We start from the raw sequence: 11,057 nt of genomic DNA, 5'->3' as shown, positions 1-11,057 counted from the left end.
TGTGTTGCGTATAAGCATGCACCGCTGGGTCAAAACAACCCAATTGCTGGGTTTGTCCCTATTTTACCCAGCACTGGGTTGTATTTAACCCAGCATTTTTTAGAGTGTAGCAAGTATGTACTTTAAGGGACAAAGAAGAACAAACATCCTCGTGCCATTTCAAGCTCCCAATGGAGTGACATAAAATAAGATTCGATCCAGAACCCCTGCTAGTGCACCGCTGACAAATAAGTGGTTCATAATCTGGGAGTCTGCTGTGCGGTCACATTTGGTGCACGGCTGTTGTCAAACACAATTCAGTCCACATAAAAAGATGATGATTTCTAAAAAAAAAAAAAAAAAACTGGGGACAAACTGAAAATATGGCGGAATAGACTGGAAAAACATTCTTGTGCAAACCAGTAATATCCTTTCAATATCCTCCAGATGGACGATCTACTTTGTTTTCCCCTTTAGAAATGATCAAATAAGACAGTTATGAGCATTATGGCAGACAGAAATTCATACTTTTATGAATTCAATTACATTTTCATGAAATTTTAAGAAACTACAGTGTCCCCAAAATGCCTTGTGACTAGAAACATTTAGCAAAAATAACTCAGAAATAGAAGTTATTTCTGAGAAAAGCTCTAGTATCATTCGTTTACAGATGTGACATTATAGCATCACAAAATCTTATACGGCACCTTTGTCTTTCTTCTCTTTTTCCCAGATTTAAGCTCCTTTGCACTTTTCAGAATGGCACTGAATGTTTCTGAGGACATGCGTGTTGACACTTGAATTTTTATTGGAGATAGTTTAGCTGTCAAAAAGATGAAAAAATTATTTACAATCTCATTCTACCCAAACTGTCATCCACTTAAGTGGGACACAGTTTTGATCTCAGAATATGAGTAACTTCACATTTCATGTGTGTGGAATAACTTCAAAACGTTATTCCACATCTTTGCACGAGGTCACCGCTGCATTACTAAAGTCTTATTTCCATATTTCTATAAATCTATACCTGCTTGTCTCTCTCTCAGGGCCTCTAAAAGCACTTTCCCACCATCCTCTCCGATGTGATTCTCACCAAGATCCAGTTCGGTCAGGTAACAGGAGAACTTAACTATACTGAAAGACATTTATAGATACCCATACAGTATAATGAGACAGCGCATACATAGGTCATGTAATTTGCTCTCAAAGAGCATCAATTGATGAGTCAGGATCAACAGTTAAGACATAAGGTAAAATATTTACTCAGTGTCGCCAATCCAATCTTAAGTCTACCATCTAACAAAACATGTTGAGAAGCAGTAACAGCTGTAAACGATTTTGATTGTAAATGCTGACAGAGTGTATTTTAATCAGTGTTAACTAAAAAACATTCAGTGTGCTGCCAAAGAAATCAGTTTCTGGTTCACTTATAATGTTAGCCAAAGTTGTTTTGCGCCAAAAACAATGATAGTTTAATTGTCCATGATCATTTTCCACCCTCTCTCTGGCCCTTCCTGTTTTACAGGAAGCGAAGTAGCAGCGTAATTACAACAGCAGCTTTCTATTGTGCTTTCACACATATTTTTTCAGGTGTGCAATATACAGTTAATAAAGTGAAATTTTGGGTTAATGATTATTTCCTATGTCGGTGGTGTCTAAACTCAGTCCTGGAGGGCCGGTGTCCTGGAGAGTTTAGCTCCAACCCCAATTAAACACACCTGAACCAGCTATTTAAGCTCTTACTAGGCATACTAGAAACTTCCAGGAAGATGTGTTGAGGCAAGTTGGAGCTAAACTCTGCAGGACACCGGCCCTCCAGGACCGAGTTTGGACACCCCTGTCCTATGTACAGTAATATGATAATGGTTAGAAATGATAACATGAGTGGGGGGAAGGGGTCTAATTTATATGAAAAAAGGGAACCAAATTTACATCCCAATGATAATAACTTCACTCACGATACCAAAAAAAAAAAAAAAAAAACTTAATATTATATATTATTATGAAAATCTTGTCAATTATTACTCCCATTATTACACTTCTTTTTTCTTTACATGTTGCCCCCAAAACACATTAATATGCAAATTAGATTTAGTTTATAGATACATTGTATATAATGAGAAAACCCGTTTATGGCCATTTTACACACATTTTGCAGAAAGAAAAATAGTATATTGAATCATTCTGTTATAACATAGTTGAGAATCATCTTTATACAAAGTTTGATAAAAAAAAATCTTGAAAACTAAAAATGTATTGGCGATTTAAAAAATCAATTGTTTTTGCCTGTGCATGTTCATTCATGTCTTTTTATACTTTTAAAGAAATTGAGTCCCGATGTCCTCTACCGAGGACATAGCATAACTTATGAATGAAATATCTTTTTTCAATATATATCTTTTTTTACATTATTTTTAATGCTCTAAACAATGTAAAGACATGGAAAAAACTAATTTTTTCCTAAAACTTTTTTCCCTGGTCTTAAGAGGTTAAATCATTTGGACTGAGTCAAATTTACTGTTTGTTTTGCTGCTCCATATAAGTCTACTTTGAAAAATTTCAGTTCACTGAAAACTGTCATTTTTATTGAGCTTGTGTAGAGATAGAGAGAGAGAGAAGGGAAATGCTTTATTTTTTATAGCTACTAGAGATCATTAAACATATTATGCATGTCAATATCTGTCCAGAAACTTCCTACAGTAAATACAGATTTATGTGCGGCTATGGGATCAGCAATCTAACAGAAGATATATCATATGTGGACAAAAAGCACCCTGAGAACTGAAAACAGAAGTTCTTGATTAAAATGTCTTGCACTCTAATGTCTTATACACTAGGTCAATCACTGTATCGAATCTGACCGCTGTGCATAAAAGATGATACGAAGGTATGCAGGCTGAGGAGAAAGACAGAGGAAGCAACAGATGATTTATTCCTAAACAGAACAGACACAGCTAAATCTCACAGCACACTCTAGGGAACACTTGAGAAAAAGAAGCGTGTTTAGTTGTACTGAATGTGTGCTTGAAGTGTACCTCAAATCTTAAAAGTATATTTTTACATGCAGATAATATAAAACTAATGAAACTAAAGGTCACTCAAGTGCACTTTAAGAGAGTACACTTAATGTTTCTTAACAAGTGCACTTTGTAACAATGTCAAATTAAAAGTTCAGTAATCATTAGGAGTAACTGAATGGGACTAACGGTTGACAAACAGACATAAACGACTTTTTTTAGAGATTAATTTCACCTCCATTTATTCCTCAACTGTGCCCTGATGCTACCATGATGGTTGAATTGAGTCTCATGCTAGAACTGTTTAATTACATGCAGTGAGTCATTCCTTTTTACCCTTTTCCATATCAGAAATTTAAGCTGTGTATAAACTGTAATAAAATGCATAAAATATCAGAAATCTCTCTGTAAACAGCAGAAAAGAATCCAAATAGAAAGAAATGGTTCCAAATGGCAGTATGTTATTTTACTACATTTTCTAGAGGGATTATTCACAAGGTATTTACAGATCAGGTGATGCCAGTGAGATAAATAGAAGTGCTAATGGGTACACTTGTTAAAATGACGTTCATTTTAGCATACTTTTATTTTATTTAGTACTTATTTTAGAAATAATATACTATAAAAGAATATACTTAAGTGGAAACTGAAGAAGTGTTTTTGGACACTTAACTGCATTTTAATTGCATTTACATGAAAATGTATTATAGTTTAAATTTATTTAAAATTCTGAACTTTACGGTGCTTTTTCGACCCACTTAAGTAGGACTTAAGTAAATTTTTATATGTAATATAATATACATAATAATATATAATAATAATCATTTTGATTTTCTGTTTTTCAAGTTTTGAAACTTGTCTGCCATGTATTTAAATATATAATTAATTACACATTTTCAATAATGAAGTTTCAATTTAATACATTTAAATTAAATTAACTTTAAATTTTATATTGTAAAACACTACAGTTAAAATGAACAGTTTTACAGTTAAAATTATTTACTTAAAATTAAGTAATAATCAAGTACCTTACATGTGCTTTAGTACATCAAAATAAGTACACTTTTTGAAAGCATGACATAAGATTATTAAAATGTAATGATTTAAAAGTTCTTTAAAGTAAAACATTTTGACATTAATACAAAGAGCACATGTTAAGAAACATAGTCACGGAAGTTTACTCTCTTTAATTACACTTAAGTGGCCTGTTGTGTTATTAATATTATCTGCAAGTACAGTTTTTGCTTCCTTTAATATATTCTTTTAACATTTTAAGTACACTACAAGCACACTTCTTTTTACAAGGGTAACAGGGAATGCTAATTAAAAGTGCAGGATTTTAGACAGCGGGCGTGTGGTTGAAGGGACGAAGGCAAGCTAATTTAGCTTAGTCTGGTGCAAGTAAACAATGCTTACAGCAGCGTTAAGCCTATCAAAGCATTTTAAACATATCTGTGTTTAGTTTTATGGTCAGAAATACATTATATGTGTTGACAATTCCAGTTCCCAAGAAAAGACAGCTGACATTTTCAACAACATACAAACAAAGTCATACTAAGGAGGTGACACTTACATGCAAAGGAGCTCCATGAATCGAGTTAGTTCATTTGGTCCCTCCTGTCCTGAGTTATCAATGGAATTATCAAACATGTGCAGCTTCTCTAGCCACGGCCCCCCTGCAGCGCCATGGCCGCTCTTGGTTTTTTCTCTTTTCTTCTTTGTCTTCTTCCCTAACCACAACATGACATTCACAGCTGAGACTAATCTGGCATCCATCAAAAAGACACGACTCACTGCCTCCTCCCATTCATCAACAGATGGAATTCATTTTTATGATAACATAGCACATAAAAAACTAAATATGATTAAACTGGGAAACCATATTAAATCATTATGAGAGGCCTATAAATTAAAACACACACAGTGGCAGAGAGACGTCTCTCCCTGAGTTCTCTTGTTGGCCTGAAGGGACAGTTTTGGGGGAAACTGCAAATGCTGTTGACCACACTGAGCATGTGACAGCTAGAGTGTGAGACCAGCTTCACTCATCACCACAAACCACAAGTTCAGTTGTGGCCTCCCTATAGGCCAATTCACACCACACCAACAGACAGCTGACCGAGTACAATACATCACATTCCAAGACCCGACAAACACCGATTCAGCATGTTCAATCGGCGAAAACAAGTGCCGACAGGGGTGATCCGACAAAACCTGATGAACGTGTCTCTTGTCATTTGTTGGCGTCTGTCTGGGCAGTATGAATTGGTCTTAAAGGGATAGTTCCCCCAAAAATTTAAATTTGATGTTTATCTGCTTACCCCCAGGGCATCCAAGATGTAGGTGACTTTGTTTCTTCAGTAGAACACAAACGAAGATTTTTAACTCAAACCATTGCAGTCTGTCAGTCTTATAATGGAAGTGAATGGGAATCACGCCTTTGAACACTTATAAGTCTGCGATCCGCCGTAAAGCAAGAAAAAGAAGAAGAAGAAGAAGACGCGAACGCGCTCAGGACGCGCTCAGGACATTGCTGTAAATCAGAGGTAAGTTTTTTACCTCTGATTTACTGCAATGTCCTGAGCGCGTCCTGAGCGCGTTCGCGTCTTCTTCTTCAGCTGGCGCGTGACACGTCTTTCAGGGTTTAATTTGGTTTTGTTTGTGTATGTTTTTTTGACTCTCAAAGGCGTGATTCCCATTCACTTCCATTATATGACTGACAGACTGCAACGGTTTGAGTTAAAAATCTTCGTTTGTGTTCTACTGAAGAAACAAAGTCACCTACATCTTGGATGCCCTGGGGGTAAGCAGAGAAACATCAGATTTTCATTTTTGGGTGAACTATCCCTTTAAGACAACATGATCAATGTATATGTGTGAACACATTCAATATGTGTCATTTAGACGTATTTGTGCACATGTTCACATGTTCAGTGGGAATTAAGTGGATAATTGGATTGTTGTCATTTGCTATTGCTGCAATCTCATGTGAGTGACAAGTTGTCCCACCCTTGCGCCGGTGGACACAGAGACTATGGAACTTTAATTCAATTAAAATCAGAGAAGATAAAAATGTAATTCAATTAAAATTTAATAGTAATGATGGGGACAAAGAAACTGGTTGATATTCTGTTGTAAATCAAGCATTTAAAAATCATTTTAAAAGTAATTCTTCATAAACTTATTTTTCAGTACACAATAAGCATAGTTAAATCTGTCAAATAATGTGACTAATTTTAGTATCTGATTTTTCTTGTTAATTATATCTGGGGTTCTCAAAAAATTCTATCAGCCAAACCATGTAGAAGTAAAATATTTATCTAATGTAAAATCAATTCTATTTAAAATCCATTTATTTCATACTAAGTATAGCTCAAATCTATTATCATATTTACTGACATATCACTCTAGACTTACTGATATAATTAAACTTTATTTGGAGTACTACTTGTGCACAATGCACATTTCTTAATATTAAGCCAAAATGTGTTTTAATGTCACTATTAATAAGGATTGTATGATCTTTGAATAATATCGGTCTTTAAGTGCAAGATATTTAAAGTGTACCTGAAGTATACTTGCAATAGTTCCAGTTTAGCACAATCAAATATACTTCAGTCTTTAGTTGGAGTTCAGCAATACTTCCGCACAATTAAAGTGCATTAAGTACAAAATTAGTTGTTCCAATTTAGTAGACTTTAAGTATACCAGTTTAGTATACTAAAAGTACAATTGCAGGGTATTTTTATTAAGTACATACTGTAAATATGTAAATGTATTTGTAGAATATTTAGAATGAAATAATTGTATCTCAAATACATTTTAGTACATGTATTTTTCACTATGGAAGATAAAGATCATAAAAAAAGATAATTAATATAAGTCTGCATGAGTTGGCCAAAAAATAATATTGTATATAAACACAGTGCTGCTCTTTACTTTAAAACATTACTCTAAAACATAAAGCAGCTGAAATTACTATGTACGGTTTCATTAAATTGCAGCGTTTTTACAATTTTCTCACATTTGCAGCCAGGAAAAACATATTAATGAGATGGATAAGTTATAAGACTCCGACTATATCTGGATGGCACAAGATTTTAATGGAACTAATCCCACTGGAATATTTAACATGTTTAGTTAATGGTCTGCCATGTAAATTTTATGATGTCTGGAAGCCTTATATCAGTAATCTAGGGATTGATTTGTCAACTATTCTGTTGAAGAGTTTTCCTATTTATGTACCCCAAGTGAGTGCATAAGATTTTGAACTTGTATTGTACTAGCACTATGTATTTAGTGTGGTTATCCACTTAATTTTTGAGTATCTCATTTTTCTTTTCCTTTTTAGTGGCCTAGGACAAATCTGCTTATTCTTACTTTCGCTGACTCCCTTTTTTATGATTATGGTTTATATTCATGTGTGTTTTGTCAAAGTTGGAAAATATTCAATAAATATATTGGGGGAAAAAAATGCAGCTTTTGATCTGATAATCGTGAATCAGATTTATTTCGATTGATTATGCATCCCCATTTGTTCATTTTAATGCTACATTGATTCAATTCATTATTAGCTTCTCTTCACCTCACAAACCTCAGCAGTTCCTTCACAAACCCTCAAAAGTTTGAGAACCCTTTTTGGGAAACCCGATTACTATATAAATAGTAAGTCATGAGACAAATGGGACAGAAATTGCCCCATTGCCTCAGAAAGTGCCACAAATCTATGCATAATATAATACAAAATTAGTTACTTAGAGTAAATTAGTTTGGTGTGTATGCGTATATATCTGCCCACAGTAGGTACATGTGACTGTGGATACACATGTGTGTCCTACACAGCCCTGTGTGACACTATGATATTTCCTGTTTCTCCTCCACATGGTCTCTATGGATGTGCTGTGTCAAGGTGCTGTAATAGGAGTCCTAAGTACTGTAAGTATATTTGCTCAGGTGGTTTCATTGGAGGTTTTGTGTAAGTGTGTTTAACAAGAGAGAACACAAGAGCCCATAAGAGCTCCTAGTGATTATAGTGATAACTGTGTGAATATGCACAAGCATATTCATACAAATAGACCGTTCCATACTAATGCGCTGCTTTAATTGATGCACACTAACCAACACACATCCCTCACGCACACACACACACACACACACACATACAATCACACACAGAGAGAGAGAGAGAGAGTGAGAGAGAGTGTGTGTGTGTGTGTGAGAGAGAGATTGCAGATTGAGCTGCACGGTCTTACTGCACTATTTCATCTCTGTGTCTGATTTGAAGCGGGCAGAATGCTAGCGCTAACGTGCCGTAGCTGACGAAAATAACAGTCATTTTTACCCATTCGGTCAAATATTGCGCTGCAAAGAGCAATACTAGTTTTAACTTGTCTATAACTTGGCAAATGACCATGGAATAAGCGGGATAATCAACGGCTAGCCATGCATTAAAGGATTTTAAATGCACTCCACTTCGCGTCAGGCGGTTCTTTGCCTCCACATCATGCATTTAAAATCCTTTAATGCACGGCTAGCCGTTGATTATTCCTTACATACTGCATATACACACAGATAGTCTTCTGAGAAAGAGAAAACAACTCAGTAGTTCGAAACATTAGTAGTACCTTTGCTCTTTGCTTTCTTTTGTCTGGAAGATGTTGTATTGCTCCTTTGGGAGATCAACTCTGTTGCATCTGAAAGAAAGAAATGTGTAAATGACATCACTTTGCACAAAATGCGGTTACATTACGCCCTTTAATGTCTCCCGGTAAGTGTTGGAAAAAGAATGATGAGATGATCATTCTCATAAATTAGTCTCTTGACGCATTCCACTCCATAACATTACACACTGCATGTATGTATGTATGTATCCCACTCATACACAACTGTGTACTATAGAACTCTGAGGTTGTATTAGGTTTTTGAAAACAGAAAAGTCATAAGAAAGAACGAGTCCCTGAGGCACAATTAATTCAGCAATGACCTACTATTGATAGAATGAATTAGGTGAAAATAGGCAAACTCACATACACACCTGTGATGGATGTGGTCCTGTTTTGGATCGCTGCCAGTTTTTGGCTGTTTTCAGCCACAGGTTTCAGCAGCTCAAAGGCACCCCCACACTGCAGCTCATTGCCATTGATGTAGACCTCCCTAAAGATGAGGATTGACCAATGAATGCATTTAATTTAACATTAAACTATAGAGTCTGTTATGTGTGACTTTTAAAGATCAGAATAAGATGTCAGTGGTCCTTGTTCAATACATACAGACAACAAATTAGGCCCCTATTTATCAGTAAATGTTGATGAAAAATAAACAAGTTAATTTTCTTATTTTCTCAATCGTAATGACTTGCAAGTAGGACAGCATTAAGACAGATGTTTTAACTGTTTCTCATTTTAAATTAAACTGGTTGATCATTCTTACAGACCATCAGATTCAGTATTGAAACACTAGAGGAAATACCTGTGTTTATGTGAACTGAATAAAACAATTAACGCATCACCTTGTGATGCAAGATGTTTCTTGAGCTACAAAAGCCCTCAAACACATTAGCTCAATCTCTTTTTCATTCTCAGTTGATGAAATCGATTCTTGACAATACCCTTTGCACTTTGCATCCGAAAAGAGCTTCACTTTAACCTTTGTAAAGTGCATTTTTTTCTACAGAACCTGCAGTTTTATAGGCATTTTCCATTGGAAAGCGCTGTCTTATGAAACTTACATCTTCAGAACATGCGTAAAGTTCAAGTACATTTTTAAGTATACTTTATGTAGTACGTATACAAATATCAGTGTACTAGTAGTATACTTGTAAGTGTACTATTTCAATACTCCTTGGGACTAAATTGGCCCACTTTCTAGTATTTAAAAGTATGCTTTTAAGTATAACAGTTGTAAACTTTGAGTACACAACTAGTTTACATATATGTTTTTAGTTTGTACTGCAACTATGGTAAAAGTGAACTTATAGGTATACTGATAGTTTACTAATTAAATAATTGTAGCATTTTAGTACACTTTGAAGTATAGTCTCAGTAAACTACTAGTTTAGTAGTTTTATACTGCAAGTATACTCGTAAGTTTTCTTTAAGTGAACTTTACATCATACTTTAAGTATACTACTATGTCCCTATTTAGGTATTACTTTGTATATATTTTGTTATATAAATATCTGGGGCCCGTTTCAATAAGGAGGTTCAACCAACTCTTGAACTCTGAGTTGACTTACTCTGAGATGGGAAACTCTGCGTTTTCGGTTTCAGAACAGCTGAATTGAGTAGTAAGTATACAAATATCAGTGTACTAGTAGTATACTTGTAAGTGTACTATTTCAATACTCCTTGGGACTAAATTGGCCCACTTTCTAGTATTTAAAAGTATGCTTTTAAGTATAACAGTTGTAAACTTTGAGTACACAACTAGTTTACATATATGTTTTTAGTTTGTACTGCAACTATGGTAAAAGTGAACTTATAGGTATACTGATAGTTTACTAATTAAATAATTGTAGCATTTTAGTACACTTTGAAGTATAGTCTCAGTAAACTACTAGTTTAGTAGTTTTATACTGCAAGTATACTCGTAAGTTTTCTTTAAGTGAACTTTACATCATACTTTAAATATACTACTATGTCCCTATTTAGGTATTACTTTGTATATATTTTGTTATATAAATATCTGGGGCCCGTTTCAATAAGGAGGTTCAACCAACTCTTGAACTCTGAGTTGACTTACTCTGAGATGGGAAACTCTGCGTTTTCGGTTTCAGAACAGCTGAATTGAGTTAGTTCAATCAACTCTGAGTAGGTTGACTCTCGGTGCGTTCCAAACGGGATATATCGCCTTCCGAAGGGCACTTCGGAGTGAAAACAATCATGGCCACCATATTGAAGGGTCGTTCCAAACCGAAGTGCTCAAAACTTGCCACTTCAAAGGGCCCTTCGGAATGAAGGATTTCGAAGGTTATAACTGATGGACACTTCGGGCTCCCATGATCCTTTGCGCAGATTCTTTGCATGATGAAGGCGCCTCCGTGTGGGCACGTGATGATGACGC

General features: G+C 35.1%; 1 protein-coding gene across 1 annotated transcript in view; it reads right to left on the bottom strand.

The window, feature by feature from the left end:
* Positions 1-120: 120 nt before the first annotated feature.
* LOC107711039 (uncharacterized) overlaps positions 121-11,057 on the bottom strand; it is an 18,428-nt gene continuing 7,491 nt past the window's right edge. The window contains exons 4-9 of the mRNA XM_016515951.1: positions 9,031-9,149; positions 8,621-8,689; positions 4,570-4,726; positions 1,007-1,113; positions 687-802; positions 121-450 (exon numbers count right to left, since the gene is read on the bottom strand). Coding sequence (XP_016371437.1) covers positions 436-450; positions 687-802; positions 1,007-1,113; positions 4,570-4,726; positions 8,621-8,689; positions 9,031-9,149 — 583 coding nt within the window. The 3' untranslated portion in view covers positions 121-435. The remainder of the gene's footprint in view (positions 451-686; positions 803-1,006; positions 1,114-4,569; positions 4,727-8,620; positions 8,690-9,030; positions 9,150-11,057) is intronic.

This window comes from Sinocyclocheilus rhinocerous, unplaced genomic scaffold (assembly GCF_001515625.1).
Source record: "Sinocyclocheilus rhinocerous isolate Xijiao unplaced genomic scaffold, SAMN03320098_v1.1 scaffold943, whole genome shotgun sequence".
Classification (NCBI taxonomy): Eukaryota; Metazoa; Chordata; class Actinopteri; order Cypriniformes; family Cyprinidae; genus Sinocyclocheilus; species Sinocyclocheilus rhinocerous.
Note: the sequence above shows the minus strand (reverse complement) of the source record. Positions and strands in the feature narration are given on the sequence as shown.